General features: G+C 37.2%; 1 protein-coding gene across 5 annotated transcripts in view; it reads right to left on the reverse strand.

Moving 5' to 3' along the window:
• The window catches only part of kmt2ca (lysine (K)-specific methyltransferase 2Ca), a 144,579-nt gene that overhangs the window by 28,980 nt on the left and 92,166 nt on the right, over positions 1-23,433 (reverse strand). For 3 of the 5 annotated variants that reach the window (XM_084399080.1, XM_084399081.1, XM_084399079.1), the window contains exons 16-32: positions 22,991-23,107; positions 22,190-22,294; positions 21,798-21,902; positions 18,524-18,705; positions 13,419-13,583; positions 13,092-13,201; positions 11,274-11,351; positions 10,929-11,141; positions 8,963-9,082; positions 7,290-7,409; positions 7,081-7,205; positions 5,505-5,694; positions 3,529-3,627; positions 3,212-3,259; positions 1,244-1,381; positions 806-838; positions 132-266 (exon numbers count right to left, since the gene is read on the reverse strand). In XM_084399080.1, the coding sequence (XP_084255206.1) occupies positions 132-266; positions 806-838; positions 1,244-1,381; positions 3,212-3,259; positions 3,529-3,627; positions 5,505-5,694; positions 7,081-7,205; positions 7,290-7,409; positions 8,963-9,082; positions 10,929-11,141; positions 11,274-11,351; positions 13,092-13,201; positions 13,419-13,583; positions 18,524-18,705; positions 21,798-21,902; positions 22,190-22,294; positions 22,991-23,107 (2,083 nt within the window). The remainder of the gene's footprint in view (positions 1-131; positions 267-805; positions 839-1,243; positions 1,382-3,211; positions 3,260-3,528; positions 3,628-5,504; positions 5,695-7,080; positions 7,206-7,289; positions 7,410-8,962; positions 9,083-10,928; positions 11,142-11,273; positions 11,352-13,091; positions 13,202-13,418; positions 13,584-18,523; positions 18,706-21,797; positions 21,903-22,189; positions 22,295-22,990; positions 23,108-23,433) is intronic. The other 2 variants (XM_084399082.1, XM_084399083.1) reach the window with 2 other exon arrangements.

The following is a 23,433-nucleotide window of genomic DNA, read 5'->3' on the forward strand; positions in this document are numbered from 1 at the left end:
AATGAGACCATGGAGAAACATGCACTCACATAATGAGCTGTGTAGTTTACATGTGATACTCAAGCACAGTACAACATTACATCTGTGTGGTTTACTTGACTGTTCATCTGAGGAGATAAACAACTTGATACCTGGGTTCTGGAGAGACATTGCTGTGGCTGAGGCATTGGGGGCAGTGTTGGGTGGATGAGTAAGTTGAGGTGGCTGGTTGGCGCTTGGACTGAGGACTGCTGTGAATAAGTCTTCCACGTCCTTACCCTCCAGTTCTAAACAGAATTAATAGAATGTAGAACATACATATTCATAACCGAAATACTTTTTGGTTACACTTTATTTTAAGGTGTCATTGTTACAGTGTAAATATACATTTAAGTACTGAGTAATAATAATAATTAACTACATGTACTTACTATTGTGTTAGGGTAGGATTAGGGTTTGGTTTAGGGTTAATTGCATGTAATTATGCATAATTTACTGTTATTACTATGGTAAGTACATGTAACATATGTAACAAGGACACTGTAAAATAAAGTGTTACCGACTTTTTTTATTTGGTTGATTTTACCAACCTGAAAATAAGAGATTTGGCAAATAATACATTGAATACTGTTAACAGTTTAAATTGATGAATTTTCGTTGTCAGAGAATGACGCATCATGAATCATCAATACATTTTTACATCTCTAGTTAACACTGCATGAATACAAACTGGTGCAAGACATTTTACACACCTTTCTAAACAGGAGAAATTTTTAAACATTTAAAACATCTGTTCTTTTGCAGAATATTTCAGGAAGCAACAAACCTGGAATTTTGTAGAACTTGCTCAGAATGGCCCCTGTAAACAAGGAAATATAATTATAAGTAGGCCAATAATACAAAACCCAACCTCTAGTGAAATATAAAGATGACTCAATATATCACAGCATAAAAAGAGTTAAAGCCATAAAGATGTAACCAAATACTATTTTTCAGTTATTACATTTCAGTTTGCAAACAATAAATCACAATTGACAAGGGAGAAAAGCTGCCAGGAAAAACACTTGCTGGCTAAGGAAGGAACAATTGGAGGAAGGAATTGCCAGATACCAATATCAATTGTATGGGAAAATCAATCTGTGATTAAAAAAATGTTATGTAACATGCTATAAAAGCAAGGATAACATGTAATTAATCTCTGGTGTATTGAAAAGCAGCACAAAAATGAGAATAACTGTTTTAAGAAAAAATGCATGACTCTTACCATCAGAAACCATCTTGTCCAGCTCAGGACTTAGTATTACATCCAGAGGTTCCTCCTGTAGTGTCCGAGATCCTCGAGAAGAGCCAGGATGAGGGGAAGCTGACTGATCATTCGGTAGGGTGCCAATGTCCAAACCAGCTGGGAAGAGAGTTAAACAGCTATTCTCAAACTTAGTTTCTTAGCTCTACAACTTAACACAACAATAACTCAATATATGCTGAAAAACAGAGCTGTCATTCTGTAAGCGCCTAAATCAGAGTTGATACGCAACCTATTTTCTACTGTGTCTGAGTCTTTGCTTAGATAAAGTAAAAAAAAGAAGAAAAAAAAAAGAAGAGAGACTGAGGACTGACATTTCATGTCATGATAAAATGAGGAAAAGCTTTTCTCTCTCCCTTTCATCCCCTCAACTAACTCAATTTTCCAAGAAACAGTAACCTAATTAGTGTTGCCTGCCCAACTGTGTGAAAGTGTCCCTTAAAAATGGACATTTTCATCGTTGCATATTTCCCATTAGAATAGAGCTTACTCAATAAAAAAGCAAGCAATTGCAATGATTAATCATAATACATGTTGTCATCAACATCAAAAGAGTTAGCCGTGTCGCTGTATTTAGACCAATGACAATTAAGTAGGTTTCTTGTTCCAGGTTCAAAACAATTTAGGCTCTATCAACAGAATCATCAGGCATCAGTTATGTTTACACTACATTAATGCACTTACAATTTAAGTCTATAGGGGCAACGTTACAGGGTTTAAAGGCTGAGATGTACTTATTAATGTAGATGTTATTAATTAATTAGCCCATTTGCCTTAAAAATGTTTTCAGTGTATAATGTTTAAGTCTCAGAACTATAATTATGAAATAGTCCAGGTTTTAACGATTTTTTCTTGCCTCACTACTACCATTGTAAGCTTTGCCATATAAAATTAATTTTTGAAGTTGAAGGATAAGTTGAAATTCAGCAGCATGGAGTTAATAGAGCTTAAGTTGTGTTGCACACGCAAACATTCCTCTAAACAAAGCACCTTGGTATTTATTACCAAGCAGGTAAGCAAAGCCTTATATATTTACATATATATTGCACACAGAGGTTACGCTACGAATAATAATTGTATGTCACTTTGACAAATTGGGTTGTAAATTTTCTGTCATGTTCTGTTTATCCATCTCTAAAATATTGTAACATTTTGTATTTTAAACAAGAGACCACAAACACTTCAGTGATAAGGGTAGTCCTATCAAGCGCTGTGTTCAGTTTCTTTTTATTCTACTCTCAATTTCTTTGCTCAACACAAAAAAATTAGCTGTCAATGTTAAAATTGTGTAAATAGTTTTTTTAGTTTTTTTGTTAATACAACCTCTAATTATAGGTTTATAAATGATATGTTAAGGAAAACTAGCAGCAGTAAAAACTTTTTTTCTCAAACCCTTTAGAGCTGGCTTTCACACTGAAGAAGTTACATCACTCACAAACCACTAATTTCACCACAGCAAGGCCATTCCACAGAGAGAAGGGAATGTGTCCTTGCCAACTAAAAAGCTGGCAATTGTGAAGAAATAAAATGATCAACTAAATTAGACCCCGGAGAACAGAAATGGGACTAAAGACAGCATTTTTTAAGCACATTTCAGTAAAATGTCACAGATTGCAAACAATCACAGCTGCCAACTAAGGTACAGTAGCAGCCAAACCCAACGTCCATCTAAGGACAGTTTAGTTCTCACCTCAGTGTCACAACAGGGTCATGTGCAAGAAACCATGTGGTTTGTTTGTTTGTGGTTAGTAAAAACATAGAAGCAGAAAGCTCAAATAAAATGCATGTGTGTGTGTGTTTGTCAGAAAAGGGATCATGCAGAAACTGGCACAACAAATAATCTGAGGGCCTGTTTAGGGGCCGAGAGGCCAGGAGAGGAGGGCTGCTCTACTTCTACAGCCAGAAAGGCTGTGCCAACAGGGCTCTTACCGAATGGAGAGGGGGAACGGTCCACCTGGAAAGGGCATAAATCAAGACCTACAAGAACCCAAACCAGATAAAACCAAATAATTATAAAACAGAAATGCAGAGGAAAAAAAAAAGGAGTATGCTAAGAAGACAACAAATAAAGACAAACAGAGCAAACCAGGTAAAATGTGAAATGCAAGTGTGAAAATGTGAAAGAAAAGAGGAGATGCAATTGTGAAGGCACACGATTACAGGTGATTTCTGGGATTGTTAGAGCATCTGCAGAGTGAAGAGAGAAGAGAGACTATCCATCGGCCAGATCTCAGGACTCAGTCTACCTGATTCAGGGCCTGTCTTGACCAGGTCATCGGACAGCATTCCCAGGAGATCATCATCTGAATGTAGAACCAGCTCAGCTAAGGGATCCTCCACATTGGCTAGAGATCAAGAAGACAAGTGTTTCTGAGCACGAGTATCCATACTAATCACCAAGTGTTCCTTGATTAAATGTTACCAAAGGCTGGGCGGTAAGACCTATATACTGTGGCGGATGGACTTCTTTATAATATAGGTGTGACTTCTGTCAGTTGGACACGGTTTGAATTATAAAAACACAATGAACAAAACTATAAACTATGTCATGAGAAGCTCTGAACAAAAACCTAGTAACCTAGTTTTTCTCAATCGAGAATCCATTTCATTCAGATCTACATCACAATATGCAAGACAAGCAAACTCCGTTTAATGCCAAATTTTAAATGCAAAAGGACAACTAATTTGGTCAACTTTTAAGGCAGAATTGCATTTGCGTTAAGGACAATGCATTTGCGTTTTTCTCAGTGAAAAAAAAAATCAATCCAAGATGGCAAATGATGCGGAAGAAATATAATATATTTTATAATTATTTCCATTAAATATAAAATATTATCAATATAAAACAGTTTACCAAGTATTTGTGTGCGCTGTGCAATTTTAAACTTATCAGACAAATGCGTTGATAATTTAGCAACATGCCAAGTACAAACTCTATTGAAATCAATTTTGAGTTGAGCCTCCTTTACGTGTTCCAGTGCTATTTGTGTAGAGCATTCAACCATATGAAGTTGATTTCAGAAAAGAAGCTGACTTAAGAGGTAGCTGTAAAACACGAGGCAGCTCACTAAATTTTGGAACAGGGCCACACTATTACATCTAAACAAAATTGCTCATGTTTCTGTATCGACCTTAAACATTAAGGGTGACATGTCCAACAAAATAAAAAGGGGTTTTCAATGAAATTCGCATCCGCCTGTTCCTCATCTTTAATATTTTTGTTATATCCTTGCAGTGGTACAAGATTTTGGTCATACCGCCCACCCCTAATGTTAACTGAAATATTCTTTATCATTTTGCTACAATCAAGATTTCAGTAGCATTAAATGTATAAAGATGCATGCATAATAAGATTCCAAAATCAAACACTTGTTTCAAGATTAAAACTCCATGAAAGGGTTAAATACGAGAATCTGCAGAGCAGAGAAAGGGGCTTTGCTCTATGGGAGATGAAAATCTCTAAGGACAAGCAAGCGGCCCTGAAAGCCTTCAAATAGCTTTGCGATTGCTCTCCAAACGAATACGCACAAGCCTTCTAAACACTGAACTGTTTCTGCCAGCTTTCTATCCTCCCAGAGAGCTACGACGGGGAATTCAGAAAAGTGCTGGCAAATTGGGTTTTAAAAACATTTTAGTTTGGCTGTGAGCAGAGGTCTGCTGGCTTGGGTGTAAATGAGGGTTGACAGAACTGAGGATAAGGAGAAATGGTGAAGAATGAGGCATTTGAACAAGCTCTTCAGCCTATAAGAGTATGCAAATAAGGGCTGAAGAGGACACAAAATGAGCACAAGGGGGTTAAAAAAAGTTCATTTGTACAGTGCATCTTCTGTAGGCCCTGTGGCAAAAATATGAACCCAGACTGTAATGCAATCCACTGTAGGATTCTGCAGTGCTGATGGGTTGTGCGATGCATTCAGTGTGTGCAGAGGAGAAAGCGGGAGGTATGGTGCTAATGTGCATTACTTCCCTACAGAATTCACAGCAGTCTAGAGCAGTAAAATGTGACCTAATGGGTCAAAAAAAAAAAAAAAACACAAAGGCAATTCACAGTAGATATAAGAACTTCTAAGGTGTTTGGGAAGCACTCTGTTTATATAAGGTGTTTGGGAAGCACTCTGTTTATATATATATATATATATATATATATATATATATATATATATACATACATACACTTCAGCTCTATTGGTATTTTTAAATATGAAGACAGAGCTGAACATACGCAGTTGCCCTGCTTTAGATGAGACTGGAGTGGAAGTGGTACTGAGAAGTGGGTCAGATAAAGGGTCCAGGAAGCTTCTGCTTTGTGATTTGCTGTCTGCATGATTGGCTTCTTCCTCCACAAGCCCTGTTTCCAGAGTCGACTTGGTCTTCTTGCTTTTAACCAGAAGTTCTTTCCCAAAAAATGCCTCCTGTAACACATACATGTTCACAAGTTAATAAAGTAGGCTCTGGTAATACATCATGCACAAGTACATAATAACTAGATTTCCACATTCTGTGCAAAAAAAAAAAAAAAAAAAAACTAAAATGCCCAGCACTAAAAACAATAATAATCTTTACAATTTTTGTTTTTCTTCTTCAAAATGTCATGTTTAATTCAATGTTTTACTTGCCATTTCTTTGCAATTATTTGTGAAATTTACAAGCAATTTCTGAGTGAAGATTGTTTCTACAATTTCTTTCAGTATGGGTGGTTTCTAGTTTGCTAGTTGATTTCTAGGGTGATCTGAGTGGTAACTCCAAGACACTACAATATTGTGCTGTCTGGATATGGCATTTTTTTCTGCTTATTTTGTCATCCACCAGGTGAAAGTCACAATTTTTTCTTTGCAGCAATTACTGTAATTTTTGGTTTGAAATGTCAAAAGGCTGCCACAGTGATACATGGTAAAACAAGTTTGTAGCACTTCAGAATATCTAACAGTACCAAATTATCAATGTGATGACTCCCTGCTGCGTTAAAACATTAAAGGCCTAATGTGCTTCAATTTAAATCATTGATTCAAGACATCCCTCTGGTGACGACCTTTAAGTCTGATTTAAGGTTTGACAAACAGGAACGCCTAAAGTGACAGCTGTTACAGTTAATGCATCACTGCATCTCCATGCTGAGCATGATGGTCTTTTTTAAGAGCAGTGTGTCAACCATACACATGCTCACAAAATCCCTGCCCACAACATTCATTCTTCAGATCAACCACATTCAGCTTTGACATGGATACAGGGCTGCTTATCTTTACTGAGAGAACTAGTGATTAGTTACAAGATACTTTTATCTAAAGTGACTTATGTAGTACACTTACACTTACAGGTTTATTCCCCTGGAGTGGCTTGTGGTTTAAATAATGTTCCAGATTCAACACAAGTTAAGCTCTATTGACACCATCTGTGGTCTGTTCTCAATTACCAAAGAAAATAATTTAGAGTCCAGATTGCAAAAACAAGCAAAATTTATTTTTTTCTAAAACTTTTTCACATGAACCAGACTGCTACTTTTAGCTAACTGGGCCAGTGGCTCGCTAGCTAAGAAGTTGGACTGAATACTCAAGTAAATTTTCACATAAATGTCTATTGTTTTCTAACTGGGACTACAGAAACACTTTGACAATTAACACAATTATTTAATCAATTGTTGATTCATTAGTTGATTTATTCTTTCTGTCAATTAGAATTATTATAAGCAATTTTTTTTGTTTAAATTCAGCTAGAGGACCCATTGGATTTCTTCACTAACGACAAGTGATCGGTGCACTACGGTTTAAGAAACATTTTATATAAATATTTGTGGGTTTGACCTGAAGGTACGAGGGGAAGACCTCTTCGAGTTTGGTTTTCTTCTTCCTGTATCTCTTCTTGACTTTCTCCAGAGGCTCACAAACAATGGGAGTCCCACCCACCGGAGTATCTGGTTCATTCCAACCTGGTGAGAAGATAAACTTGAGCAACAACTAAGAGTACTGAGCAAAATAAATAAGCATCAAAAACAGAGACGTCTATACCATACCTTGTTCCTTTCCTGTGAGGTTCTCTGTAAGCGAGCTTGTAGAGTCTTTCTGACTGAGAGACCGCTTGCCTTTTCCCTGTCCTGCTTTGCTCCTCTGACGCACCATAAACCCACCGATACCTAAAGAGGGAAGAAGGGGAACAAAAAATCTAATTGAGCTTAAAACAGTAGGTAAAAAAAAAAAAAGAGAAGCTGCAGTACCCCTAAACTGGGTGATGGACGCAATCAGGAATTAATAACATGGGACCCTGGACAGTGACGTCTTGACATTCATCTCCATAATTCAGGAAGACGTATGAACTTTAGACCAGAAGAGGGTGATTCATCTTGGCTACGCTCCTAGAGGAACCATTTCAGGTAAGTCTATTTCTGGTTGACCCCACAACCCCCACCTCAGCACAGTCCACTGCATGGACAGAGAGTCAGGACAGACTCTTGGATTGGTTTATGTAGTGGAAAATAGTGGAAACATTTCTATTGTAGGATATAGGTATGAAAACTAAATGTAATAAAATGTAATACTAACAAATCAAAGAGCACTTAAACAAGGCTTCACTAATACACATTTCTGAAGTCTTTATGTATTCACTTCTATCAAAAAATAAATAAATAAGAAGTATGGCACATTAGTAGGGGAACTTTGAAAAACAAAAACTAGATTTGTTCAGAACACTAAAGGCCCCGATATACTTCAAGCGAAATCGAAGGATGAACTGTTGTGGTGTCATTTCAAACAAAATCAGGCCAAAATGAAGCTTGTTTGGGGTTTGAAACCGCTTGCCAAAGCTAACTTTCTGGAAAAGTGCTCTCTGGCTGGTAAACATCTTCGAACTTCCACTGGTCATTAGAAATTATGCAATAGGTAGGTGTGCTCTGGGGATCCTCCTTCTTTGACATAGAAATCTACATTTATTCTGTTGAGTCCGTCATGGTCAAATGCGAGTAAAAACATGAACACACTGAATAGATGCTTTACAGTAGAAATTTAAGTTGTAATTGTAATTGAAAGCGACGCTGACACTTTTTTCATGTTTAATACTGTAAAGCTGCTTGCTTTAAAGCAATGTATTGTGTAAAATGCTATATAACAGAGGTCTCCAACTCTGCTCCTGGGGACCCACTGTCCTGCAGAGTTCAGCTCCAACCCTCACCAAACACACCTGAACCAGCTAAACAAGCTCTTCAGGATTGCTTGAAAATCACAAGCTGAACCAGGTTGAATAAAAACTTTGCAGGGCAGTGGGTCTCCAGGAGCAGGGTTGAAGACATCTGCTATATATATAAACTTGCCTTAAACTACACCACTAAATAGTAATTGAGTATTTAAAAAAATAAACACTGAACTCAGATGCAACTGGGGTGACGTGAGGATAAAACTGTGCAGATACACATGTCTATACAGTTTTTTTTTTTTTTTTTTTTAAACCCCGAAATGGAAGGCAGTGCTTAAAAAGGACACTACATTAAAGAGATTACTTCTTTAGTCAGAAAAAAAAAAAAAAAAGCTCAGAGAGAACATTCTTTCCAGAGTTCTCCCCGGCTAGGAGCTTTAAAGAGCAAAGCACTGTGGGATGCTATTTAAGGTCCAGAATTTGCAGCCGCACTATTTCACAGTCCAGTGGAGCTGTCCTTTCCGATAAGTGCACCTTTCTCTCTCTCTCGCTCTCTCTCACCCGGTCTGTACGGCTTCCTTTTCCTCTTCTTGTTGCCGTCGGCCCCTTTCAGGTGGTCATCACAGGGCTCACGCTCAGGGCTGGAGTCAGATTTCCCATCACAGTCCATCGGATCGCCCTCTGCAATGCGGCCAAACAACACAGAGCACTGTAGATGCTGACAGAATATTCTCTAAACCACACAAAGATACATGCATAGACAGTGTGGTTCAGTAGTCGATATTAAAAACCACCACTAATAAAAACAAAACACACATTTGTGTTCAATGCAATCTGAGTTGTATAAAGATTACAAAAAACAAAGGAAGGTGGAAAGACTGGTGCACTAAAAATCACAGAATTCCACAAATAGGGTACCCTAAAAAAGTCACATTTTAATTCCCTTTCCTTTTTAACAAAGGGAGAAAAGTGGGAACTAATATTTCTTCTTTTATAAGAGGTTCATTCTGAATACCAATTAAAAACCTTCTTTATAAGATAATTACATTCTAGCAATAAAGAAAATACTATTTTACAAAAAAAATCTCCAGCATTCCCTAAATAGGACAAGCGGTTTAGAGAATGGATGGACAGCATCTTAAAAAAATAGAAACACAACAAACAATTTGTGCAATTATATCTTATAATTTTGTATAATTTGCATCATATCTTGGGTGTTACATTTTTACGCCATAATTTGTTTCATGGGGTGGAAATCATGTCGTAACAGAATCATGTGGTGAAGTCTTAACATAAACCCAAGAGACGGAGTTATTATTTAAAGTTGTAAAGTGCAATTTGGCAGTGAGGGGGTTAAACTGCTGGCCCCATTCCTCATCATTACCCCCCGCCTGTTCTCTCAGACTGGTGCTCTGATGGAGGGGTTGGCCATTAATTCAGTTAGAGGCGTCCAGCCTCTGATCACTGGAATGCAAAGGCAGGTATCATTTGCTGACTGCTGTTTTCAAAGGCTCTCTTCTCTCTCCAAGTCAAATTCATTACACGGCTCACCTTCCTGTCAATTTCTCTCTCGCTCTCTCCAATCACTCCACTCGGTTTTTTTTTACATTTTCAACAAATCTTTTCTTTTTTAAATCTATTTTCTAGATTATTCTGTCTTTCTCTGTTATGTTCAGCTGTTTAATGGCTGTCATCACCAATTCACAATCACCGTCAAAGTCAAGTGGCACAATAAACAAAGCCAGATATTTTATTATGATTCCATTTTTTTTTTTCTAAAACTAAAGCTATAAAAACACATTTTCATTATTTGAAATAAAATAAATGAGATCTTAAATTATCTCAATACAATCAATCAATCAATCAATCAATCAATCAATCAATCAATCAATCAATCAGCTAGTTGCCAAGGCAACATTTCTCTTTCTCTTTTAGTTTAACCCTTTTAAGCTCTGAAGGCATTTTTAGAGTTGTTTTTTGAGACATAAAGTAAAGACTAATAACTCCAAAACTAGCAGGGAGAATCAAAAGGTAGGTCTCGTTTAATAGAAAACTGTTTACATTTTTAGAATTTTTTTTTTTTTTTTTTTTTTTTACATTTGGACATTCTCATGCTGAGAAACTGCTGATAAAAGACTTAAGACAAAAAAAAAAAAGTGCTCAAGGGAAATTCTGCATATCTTTCTTATTTGACATACAATAGCCCAGGAAGGAAATAAGGTAGGAGGTCAATTATTTTTTGGTAACAGCATTTTGAACCAAGGTAGCCTTTTTGTTTAGCCCTTAAAAAACTACATAGACATTTTAATAACAATGACAAAACAATAAAATTACTAAAACTTTAACTAAAATGAAAAATTAAAAGAGTAAAACTAATTTAAAATATTATCAAAAACTGTCATGGTATATTATTGATACTAAAATAGCACTAGTTGGATTCGGGACTGGTCCCTGAAAACAAAATCTAGTGGTAAAGTAGTAATTGATCAAATATGGTTGCACCTTTAAGCACAAACACATTCTTTACCTCTACTGTCATCCATGTCTCCGTCTCTGAAGAGTTCAGACTGAGGGTCAGGGGGCGTCTGCAGCACAGCAACACTGTTCTGATTGATGATCTTCAGCTTTAGCTTAGGTTTGGGTCGTCTGCGGCGGGCAGCTGGGACACATAAACTCTGGAGCTGGCACAAGCCTGACTCAGTCAGACACACGCCGTCCTGAGTATACGTCCGCTGGAATTCTGGCACAGAACAGAACACAGCAATATTGATTGCAAAAGTGCTCCGAGAACTTCCCTTTGACAGCAACATAATTGTTACACAGCAAATATGTTGAAGCAGAGTGCAATGATCAAAATAGTATTTATAAATACCATTTTCCTTGACTTTTGTAAGAATCTGTGTCACTAAAGGAGGCTCGCTGATGTCCATGAGCTTTGCCACTGTGCCACCTGTAACAACATAAGAGGAAGATGGAAGCTTGACTCATTCCAGGGTTAACACTGCATATTCACAGTCATTTGTTTAGTTATTTATTGATAACGGGACAGTCTGGAGCCATTAAAGGCAGATTACATTAACTGCTGCTTCATTCATACGAACAGGTTGCAGCATGATTTAAAATTCAGGCCATCTGCTTTTTTTTTAATGAACCACATTTTTTTAGAACAAAGTTTCATTGACCAAAACACTCTAGTTTCCATCTGTTAAAGAAGAATCAAGCATCAACGTGCACATCATACAGAAATAAACAAGAAGGAATACCTGAAGCGCCTTCACCTGAGGTTACGATTAGGGCATTTTTGTTCAGACATGCAGCAAAATCAGATTTTTAGGCATATCCAACTCAAATCTGTTTAGTTCTTTGTAGTTTGAACAACCAAACTAATGTTTTCAGTCTAAAGAGTATCTGATCATTGAGAATCATTATCTGATTGTATGGCAGTAGCAGTTGCAAGGCAGTATGCCGAGCACAAAAAAAAACAAAAAAAACATTAAGAGTCATGCATGCATGGCTGGGAGCATCCAACGAACTGCAACAATGAGTAATTAAAGACCTTTTTAGATTATTTAAGGCAAAATGGTTATTTTAAAATTATACTTACAATAATTAGAAAAATGATTTAATTGATTATCACTTTTGACCATTAAATGCATTATTCGAAAATGGTTTGGTCTATCAAAAAGCTTTTAAAAACCTTTTGCCCACATAGTCTAAAGATGATCTGAGCCAATTTTGGTGAAAATTTTGCCAAAGGTCTAAGAATATTTCAAAGAAAGGAGTTCAAAGAAATTCAAAAAATGGCTAATAGTGATTTTGACCAAATATGGAATAACTGATATCACTGTTCTTGGTATGACTCAAGTAATCTATGCAGACCAGTTGAAATAAAATAGGCAAAATGAATCAAAAGCTATTAGAGTATTTAATGAAATTTCATAATAATTGTTGACCCCAAGGTGGCACTCTTCTGAACGTTTTTGAGGACCTTTGGGGCAAGGTGCCGATGACCCATTACAATACAATAATGCAAAATTCAAAATGGCTGACCCCCAAAAATGGCCGAAATGGGAAAATTGGGTGTCCTTCCGACTCGGTATGCTGCATTGAATAAAAAGAGACCAGTTTTACGGCAAGCCGTTTAGAAGTTATATGCAAAAAGTGCCATTTTCAAATATAGCCTTGCATCCATTTTGATACGCTCTTCATAAAATTTGTTTGCACATTATTCAAGAACGCTTTTAATAACTTTTTGCCAAGGCGGTCTGAAGATGATGTGAGCCAATTTTGGTAAAAAATTGGACAAACTGCCTGGGTCAGAAAAATTAAAATGGTGGAAAAAAGTTTCCATGATGGAAAATGAAATCAAAGGGTGCAATCAAGGAATCAGTGGAATGTTTTATTTTTATTTCTAGCACATACGGTTCAAATGTTATTAGCATAAATATGAGTGCAAATTTGGACAGTTGGTGGCACTACAGGGATTGAGTTAGAGACTCCAAAATTGCTTTGGTTAATGTTGAGGATGTCCTCTATCTGTGTACCAAATTTCATCATTTTCCCACAAGTGCTTCTATGGGCTGCCTGCCATACACTTAATAGTGGAAAAAGTAGAAGAAGAAGAAGAAACAGGAATATACATTCTTAAGAATGTTTCACATATCTGGCCCCAGAGGTTTGTAGCTCTTACCAGATGTTGGCATGGTGTGCATTCTACATAGAGAGCAGTCAAAGCCCTCATCCGCTGCATTCTCCACCTCTTCATCAGAGTTCAGCCCTTGACATGAGGCATGAACCCACCTGAAGACCATACATCATGATTAGGCCACATTCATAATAACCAGTCAGCCATTAGGGAGAAGTCACAAAGGATGTAAATATCACAGGCTCAATGCAATGAATATATTTCTCCATCAACACCTGCATTTATTCATATACTAATCTACTGCTGAGCCATTTCCAATGATACTCTTTTATTCTGCCGTTATGACATTTGGCATGATAGAGTGCCACCCACCTGTCACATTGCCGGCACTGTAGGATGAGCTCTTCCTCTCTGTAGTTGCGCGCGCACACAGGACACACAGTGAGACTCGCACATGGGCCGCATTGCGTGTAGTTGTTCTGCCAGTCACACCGCAGGCCGGGGGACGTGGCTCCACACTGAGTACACAACACGCACCTGATGGAGAACAATGTATTTACACATATATAACATAGATTAGTGTGCAAAGACACGTTATCCCAGATACACACACTTTTAATCATAAACGTCTAAACCCATCCTTTCACGCTCATTTTGTAGCCTTTCTGTGAATGGACACACCTCTTGTTTGCACATGGCTTAGCATCGACTACGCTGCCCTAAAAATAAATATTTAAATGGCTTCAACCCAAGTAAAGCTCTGACCGAATGCTGCACAATGTAATGCAAACCCAGTCTGTTTGAACGAGGATTACACGTGACATTACAGCAAATATGTATGAAATCCCCTTCGGTCTTGTTTGAAAACAGCTGCTAAAGATCAAGAGTGTTAGATGGGTAAAAAAACAAAAAAAAAAACAATAGAGGGGGACACAAAGAGAGATTTGAGGCTAACAAAGAGATAAAGCTAAAGTGTTGAGAGCAGGAGAGAAATTTAAACTGAAGAAATTGAGAGAGAATATCACAGACTCGTGAATCCATGGCACCTGTAAAGAAAATGCATGGGTATTTCACCTCAAAATCAAAAGAAAGAAAGAAGAAACTATATTTTAGAAAATTAAGCTTTTGGAAAAGACACTGAAGCTCATTTTAGGATCATTAGGACTTTGCATTTTGACATTATGAAATAACTTCAAGACCATTAAGCACATTTTTCTGCCAAATTAGTCCACACGACTAATGCACTATACATACCAAGGGTTCTGAAGCCATATGATAGCTTTGTTTGAGGAACAGTCCAAAATTCAGCTCGTTATTCATGGAAATGATCCCCTCTACTGCAGCTCAAAATTCACATTGCAAACTCACAACCAAATTTATATTCACAAAATAAGTTTCACAAATGAAAACAGTTTACACACTTCACATTTCAACACTGATTGCATTTGCAAATTGTCATGTGTGTATGAAACTGTCTATTTTAAGACTTTCCTGCCAGGCACAGATTTAAAATGATTATTATTATTATTATTTTTGTTTAGAGATGCACCGATTACAATTTTCTAGGCCGATTCCGATTTCCGATTTTTCATTGAGTTTGACCTGCCGATACCGATTTTAGCCGATTCCGATTTAATTTTTTTCTAACCATTTTACAGCACACACAAATATTTATTTTCTATCTTTTCTTTAACCCTTTCACGCATAAGTTTAAAATATTCTAACTGACTTGAGTTTTTTCAAGGCGAACGTTCCCTTTAATGTTTCCATGGCAACGCGTCACTCGATACACCGCAGCCACAATAATAGGCTACTGTATGACAAATGTGTCGCTTTTATTTCGCTTTTCCTTTTTTATTCAAAATATTCACAAACTTGCTTACCATGTCATCAACTAGCCTATCTGATATTCCGATGCTCAAATACGTGTAAGTGAGTGTGTTTGGTCGTTTAAAAACCTTTATAAATAATCTTGATCTATAACATGAGATGGGCGCCGCAATGTTGTCCAGTTACGTTAGTCGGATTTACAGCACGTGAATTCATCAGTTTCTCCCGAAATAAATGCAATAAGTGGCCGGTGAACTGAGAAGAATAGAGTAAACTTTATAGTTACTTCCACTATGTTTGTCTGATATGAAGAATAACACACGTCGGCAAATTATATTTGAATAGATTGTTATTGCTGCTTCCACAGACATCAGTGTGTATTTTACAAACTCCAAATGTATTGTTTTACTCGTGCTTATGTGTATTTAAATATCTGAAACCTAAAATAAACATTATAAGGTTGAAAACACTGCTTAGTTGTGATATATGACAGCGCTGAACGCGTCCGACTCTGGCTCAGCGCCAGCCAACGCGAGAAAGCACAGTTTGAATCTGGCAGTTATTCGACGTCACTGAACAGCACCGTACTCTCAGGGGCACAGAAATAAAAATCCCATATATGAGACCGTACCGCTCAAAAGGTTAATCATGCGGCGCCCGAGTGTATTTGACCGGCATAAAATCGGCATATGTCAGACTGACCGGCCGGTCGCCGGTCATGGCCGATCACGTGAAAATCGGCCAATTCCGGTCACCAGCCGATCAATCGGTGCATCTCATTTTGTTTAAATGTTATTGAGTCAAAGCATCTGTCAGAGATGGGACCAAGTCATACATATGCAAGTCTCAAGTAAGTCTCAAGTCTTAACCTTCAAGTCTCAAGTAAGTCCCAAGTATTTTTTTCTTGGGCAAGTCAAGTCAAGTCAAGTCACAGGCTATGTCAAGTCAAGTCAAGTCAAGTCCTGTAGTAGGTCAAGTCAAGTCCAAGTCAAGTCACCTTATTATTGTAATTTTACCTGCAGAATCTGATCTTAATAAAGTGAAAAGAAAAGATATCAGTTACTGTCAATAAATTACAATAATTTGGATTTGCATTGTAAATACTCATGTTCAGTAAAATACATCATGGAATCAAGCAAAATTGTAACTTCATAAAATTATTTATTTTTCACTTCTGCCAACAGTGTTTAAAATGTAACAAAGTTTAATGTTGTACGTAAACTGTGTTTACAATAAGTGTATTGTGATTGTCAAAACATTTTAGTAACTAAACTGAATTGTATTCGGTTTAGTGACAACATGTTACAATGTTTACATGGTACAATTTCTGGTAAGCTACGCTTTTTTATTATTTCAATTCAATTCAATTATTGTGATCTGACTTAATATTGACTCATTTGGATAAATATTAGGTAGGCTACACAAGATAGGCACTAATTTTTCTCAAGAAAAAAACAACTCACCTAATGCTGTAAACATACAGAGAGATATAATACGTTTTTTATTATAATAACAACTTTATTTAATGATAAGTAAAAATATAATAAATATGTAATATAGTACACATATTTAGCAAAATACTTTTTCTAGCCAACTAATGTGCTATAGCCTATATGGTCATCAAATGGCTTTCCTTAGGTAAATGTTATGTGACATAATTGTTCTCCAGCTGTTTTATTGACCCATTTGTTTGATTGATTGGTCGATATTATGTATGAGGAATATACATTTCGGTAAGTTCAGTTGTACTGTATCTTTCAACATTGTTCATTCGTGTTTATTTACTAGCTAGAGATGATCGGTTCACGTGCCGCGCTAGGGATCTGCGTCACATTTACAAGCGCCAAAACTGTATTTATTATTTGAATTTCGTAATAAAAATGACAGAACCTGAGAGCTGAGATTTTTTTATATCGTAACCTGCTCTTGTGTCACGATTTTTCTGTGCTTGAGAAAATGAATGAGAGCGTGTGAAAAGTCAGTGTCGCGTGTGTCTCACGGTGAATGCGTGAGAGTTGGCCGCGATGTTAATGGTGCATGTCTTGCAAAGCGCTGTTCGTCTTTTGCCATCTTGTGAATAATTCTCGAGGCCGAAAGCGATGACCCTCAGTACCCCTCCGGCTGACATGTTGATGTGATATCTGATCTAAGTGGGCGTGGTGTGCAAGGTACGAGAGGGCGCGACTGATGATAGTGTAGTGATCCAGTCATGACAACGCTATTCTCAGCCTGCGCTCCAGCTGGGTAATCAACTTTATTTTTTAAAATAATTTATATATTTTATATTCAAACTGAAAAAATTATGTGATTAACACTCAAGTCATTCAAGTCATCGTGTCTCAAGTCAAGTCAAGTCCCGAGTCTTTAACTTCCAAGTCCGAGTCAAGTCTCAAGTATTTTATTTTTTGTCAAGTCAAGTCACAAGTCATAAAAATAGTGACTCGAGTCGACTCGAGTCCAAGTCACCAAGTCACAAGTCCCCATGTCTGGCATCTGTGAATCATATTTTGTAAATATAATCATTTTGAGACTATTGTAGATCCATACAGAAATCTCACTTTTCATCCTTCATATTCAAACTGGTGCGTCACATTCAGTTACAACAAATGCAAGACAGAAGAAAATATATTTCTGCAATTCTGTTACAAATTAATGCAAGTAATGAATTTTATTTTTCCCTTTCTGTGACTGTAATTGTGATAATTCTGACAATATTTGTGCAACTCTCTCCCTCTACTCTGCAAGTCATATCTTTCCAGAGAGACCTTTCCCCATCTTCCATTAATATACATTCATTTGGGGATTCAATGTGTCAATGTATTCATAATTACACATTTTAATCTTAGGATAGATTATTCGCAAATTATCACTGAAACCAGGGCCGATTAATTAGCTAAAAGTTTATATTGATTGTTTAAAATACAGACTATATAGATAAGGATATCACAGAGAGATTCGTCTCTCATACAGTGCACAAACACTAAATTGTTCTCTTTTGTGCATTCTTGCCCTCAAACGGACAAACACACACAATTGTGTCACATAAAAATCACACACACTTTTTTTTTCTTTTTTTTTTTGTGCTATTGCTTGTAATTTGTCTTCAATAATGTTTGAACTTTATATTTGTTCGGCTAGTTTTTGGTGTGTCATCAAAATTCTAATCAAAAGCTGTGAAATTGTACTGGTATCTAAAATGTTGGTGGCTTATATATTAAAATACATTGGACAAAGAATAAATAAATTGAAAGAACAACTATTCTTATTTATTTATTTTTGTGGCAGGACAGGTAAACATTTTAACTACTGGCCTGACCGTGCCAGCAGAAAAAAATCTTAAGCGCGGAGTTCTGAGATATGTATATGTATATATATATATATGTATGTATCTGTATATATGTATATGTATGTGTGTCAGCTCAGCTGACATATATATATGTATATAATCTCAGCTCAGCGCTAAAGAATTTTCGGCTGGCACGGTCAGGCCAGTAGTTAAAATGTAGGCTATATATATATAGCCTAAAGACTGACAGACAAAGATGAAGACAGAACTACTAAAAACTGGGCTGTGATCCAAAGCTGCTTCTAATTTTAGAGAAGACTTCTCTCTGTATGTGTGTGTGTGAGAGAGAGAGTGTACATACCACTTGCACTTCCAGCTGCCTTTGGGTACATTCTGAAGTGGTGGGTCCAGACAGTATGTGTGGTAGCTAATGTCACAGTCATCACAGAGCAGTAAGCGCCCGGGGTCACTGGCCTGCCCACATGCCTCACACACTGTGCACTCCAGACAGCGCCAGCCTTTACTCAACACCACTTTTGTGATCTAAAATGGGCACACACACACACACACACACACACACCTGAGGTCAGAGGTCACAGGTCAAGCACTAGTCTAAAGGGCAATGGAGGGTTATATATTTAGCAGGCAATTATCTGGATGGATATAAAAAACACAAAGAACACAGCTGTTAGATGTCTCTAGGGTCAGAGGTATTTGTCAGAAGGATTTGCTGGTATTTACAGATCAATTTATGTGGGTGGTGATAATTCAATCCAACCACATCGTCCTGTACTAACAAGCATGTCCAGTCAGCCTGCTGTTCACCGGCACCTATGGGTTTGTATTCCACTGGGGAAAGGGATCATTTTATCCATATTAATAAAGGAAAATTTACATATATAGGCTCGACATGACAGCTATTTTGAGATGCAACGTTTCAGTAAACAGAATAGTTCAAATAAAAATGTAAATTGTCATTTTCTCTGCTTCATGTCATTCCAAACCATATGACTTTGTTTTCCCCCATGAATCACAGAGTTGTTCATGCTACTCTTTTCCATACAGAATGACCATGGGCTGCCAAACTCAAAAAGAGCACCATAAAAAAAAAAGTCAACATAACTCTATAATGAGCCCCCATCGTTGTTTACTAATCACCCTCATTCTGGTCCAAACCAACAAGATTTCCGTTCATCTTCGAAACAAATGAAGATACATCTTTTTTTAAATGTTTATTTTTGCCGTTTTTGCCTTTATCATGACAGGACAGTTAGTAGACAGGAAGCGAAGTGGGACAGGATCGGGAAAGGTCCGCGAGGCGGGATTCGAACTCAGGTCGCCCGAAATGAAACGGCGCTGTATGTCGGCACGCTGCCCACGAGGCTATCGGCGCAGACACAAATGAAGATACTTTTAATGAAACCTGTTTCTGTCCCTCCAAAGTCCAGGCAACCAAAAACTCTGAGCTTCAAAAAGTTTGTCCATAAACCATTGTAAAAGTACTATGCAAAGCACATTCGATTTAGGCTGTTTATTCCAAGTCTTCTAAGAGACACAGTTGCTTTATGGAATGAACAGGAAGCTCAACTGTACTTGCTTGACCAAGTGCAAGAACAAAATTAAATGGTGCGTGTGTTGATCAATGTTTATATGTGAATAAAAGCCTAAATTAAATCTGTTTATCATATAAAGCAACTGTCTCTTCAGAAGACTTGGATAAAACAGCTGGATTCATATGGATTACTTTTATGATGTCTTTATGAAATTTTGAAGCTTGACAATTTTGGTGTAATGTAAATTCAACAAAGGGACAGAAATCTCTCAGGTTTAATTAAAAAGATCTTTGTGTTTCGAAAAGAAACAAAAGTATCATGGGGTTGGAATGACATGAGACTGAGTAAATTATGACCGTATTTATATTTTTGGGTAAACCAGCCCTTTAAGTCATTATTTAATAAAATTTCCTCTCTGCTGCAGCTCTCAAATTTCATTCAAACTTGTCCATCATGGCACCTCAATATGTGTTGCGCCTGTTTCGACTCTAAAAAAGATCAGCTGATGACCAATGATGTTTGATGATTTACAATTCCAGTTTGTTCGTCATACAAAGCTATCGAATGGTTTTAGAAGACTTTAGAAGGAATATGGCACACAATTTGTACAGACTACTTTTATAATATGGTGCTTTTTATATTTGACAGTATAAATCATCATCCACTTTCCATGTATATAAAAGATTAGCTTGCATTTCTATTGCATTAACTAGCCTTTCTCGTTTTTTTACAATTTAAAAGGTTTAGAACAGCGTGAGGGTGAGTAAATAGCAGAATTTTCATCAATTATCTTTAAATAAATATCCTTGTTCTGTTATGTGGGACAAGAGCAATTATCTTCAGCAGCTGTGATTAGTCAGCTGCTTGCACAGACCAATGGATAAATGAATGAGAGGTAGACAGCTCTTTCACAGAAGCTGGACTCGCTCAGAATGGAAGACACCTGGCCATGATATCTGCCAATTAGATACTGAATTTGAAAAAAACGTGCATATTTATGGAATGGATAATACCAAGTTCTACATTCTGATGGGATAAGCCATATTTGAAGCTGTGGTAAAATAGCTGATAAACGTTCACCTGCACACACAGATCAGCTGAATCTATAGAAATGTACTGATCTGCAACAAAAGGATGAACTGTATGTTGCTTGGCAACCTTAATCAGCCTGCAGATAAGCTAATGAATTACATTAGGGATTCACAACAAGGGGTATGTGTTCCCTCAGGTGGTCCTTAAGCAAATACCAGGGGGTAAAGATTAGCATTTTAAATTGCTTGAAAAACCCTGAAATTGCAATTGATAATAAAATATCAGGGCTGTCAAAAATCACAATAGATAATCATTTAATCTTATTACTTTTCTGGTAGCAAACGTCTTAAGTATAATATGAGATATAAGAATACATTTTTGGTTTGGTGTTGTTGAAGGAGTACTTCAGTCATACTGATGGGGTTTGCAGGGGTACATATTAAGACAATAAATGTTGGGACACACTACACTATATTACTGTGGTTATTATTAATAATACATTTATAGAACACTAGTGTTTTCATCATATTGCTGGTGCTGCCATTTTAAACACTTAATAAGCCACTCTCCACCACCAACAGTCTCTTTAATGCACAGCCTCTTGAGATTTATTACTTTAATTGTTCTTAATCAGGTCCAGAATCCACACTGGGAAAGTGAAAAAAAAAAAAAATTCAGCAGAATCCATCTGGGCCTCTTTTATTAAATGAAGATCAGGAGGTTTCTTTACTTGGCATATCTCAAAGCGCTGAGAGATACTGAAAGCACCCTGATGTATTCTTCTGCTGTCTTCACATGATAAAGATCTCTGCTTTAGTCTATCAACATAAGACACGTCTTTATAGTGTGCTTCATAATCCTCTTAACATATTACGCATTACCCTCAGGCTGCTTTCATCCAGGTCCTCTCACACACTGACCTGTCACACTTATCTCACGCACCATTAACCTTCACTCCAGATAAAAGCAGCTCATAATTTAAACCATTACGTCTCATGAACGGTGCTCGTGAACGGGGTCAGTTGTGATTGATGGAGGTGGGGTACTTACCTTAATATTGACGCAGAAGGGGTGGTAGCACTGGCCGCATTGGGAGCAGGCCAACAGTCTGCCCTCAGCACCCTGACCAAAGCTCCCACACACCACACACATGTCCTGGAGACACAAGAGAGATCAGAGACCCAGCTGCGAAGTGCTTATGCTATTTTTTAAGAGCAGGATTATGTGCCCTAAAAAAGGTCTAAGATAAGACCAGAGATGTTTTACTATGCTAGCTAAATTTCAAATGTTGCCTTTGTGCATGTTGATGACATAACTTTGGTATTTTGTGTTTTTATCTAATGCAATGTCATTCAGTCAAAGTGTGAAAATACAGGGCCACTGTATGCAATTAATAAATACAACATGAAACCTGCATGAAACAAGCTTCCTCAAATACTTACTTGTTTAAGTGTGAAGGAGTCAGAGGTGGAGAACATGACCACAGTGTTGTGCATGGAGTTCTCCTCCTCTTCTTTTACAACATATGGAGAATCCATAAAGCTCACCTGTAACAGGGCACATGAAACCAGTTTAGACAACAGATCCCATCCACCGGTTTCTAAAACATTACTATACTGTCTAATGATATCATGGTTGTTTCTGGAAATTTTTTCACTGTAGTCATGCAACTGAAAAGGTCAAATGTGGTCAGTCTCACACATTTTTTTCTCTTTTTTAAATAGATAACAAAATATCATATGGTCTACTTTCACATTAAAATCAGCTATTGATAGTCCTAGTTTTTGGCAACTGTCAAAAACTAGCATTTTAGAGAGCTTTTGGGCTAAAAATCATCAACCCAATCTAGCAACACTGCCACAGGAATGGATCGTTTATATTTAAAGGCTTGTCGTGGTAAAAAGTTATGTGACAATTTAGTATGCCACTGGATTATAATCAGACTGGTTGACAAAGTTAAGACAAGATGTTCATTATGTGTGTAAACTACAGAACGGCTGCTGAGAATAAAATTGCCTATTTTATCATATTGGCAGCCAAGTACATGCTGGCACAGTCTCCCCCATCACAAGTCGTTTGTGTTGGGGAAAATGTCAGCATTTGCTATTTTGAAAAGGCCATTTGGGTTGGGAACTGCAGCTGAAGCTCTGCTGAGCGTGAGTGCATTTCTCAGGCTTTAATGTGAACATTAAGCACATCTGAGTGCTGTTTTATTTATGCTTGTAGAGGTGGGGGCTTCGTACCCCAGGGGTCACCACGGGGCTGCTCTCCATCTTTAGCCTGGAGCGTCCCCTGCCACCTCTCCCAGACAGGTTAGTTCCCCTGGGTCGCCGCCTTCCAGGAAAGCCAGATCCACGACCCTAGCAGACAGAGACAGGGAAAGAAGATATTATTTAATTTCTTTGAAGGCACACTTTATGAAAATTGAGTGTGAATATATAATACAAAAGGGAAAATACTCATTGCTAACAGGGCTAGATGAAATATCAAATATTGTTTTGTTGGTGATATAAAATAAACCAACATGAGAATATCATGTTGAATTTAATGTGGTTTATTAAGCCATTAAGTTCCCTAAAGACATCGACAGTAGGCCAATTGTCTCTGGTCATCGTATTATAATAGCATCTCTGTTTTATACCTTGAAAAAATTATAATTGAGTTGTGAAGTTCGATCAATTTCCAG

This window comes from Rutilus rutilus (genome assembly GCF_951802725.1).
Source record: "Rutilus rutilus genome assembly, chromosome: 24".
NCBI classification, from domain to species: domain Eukaryota; kingdom Metazoa; phylum Chordata; class Actinopteri; order Cypriniformes; family Leuciscidae; genus Rutilus; species Rutilus rutilus.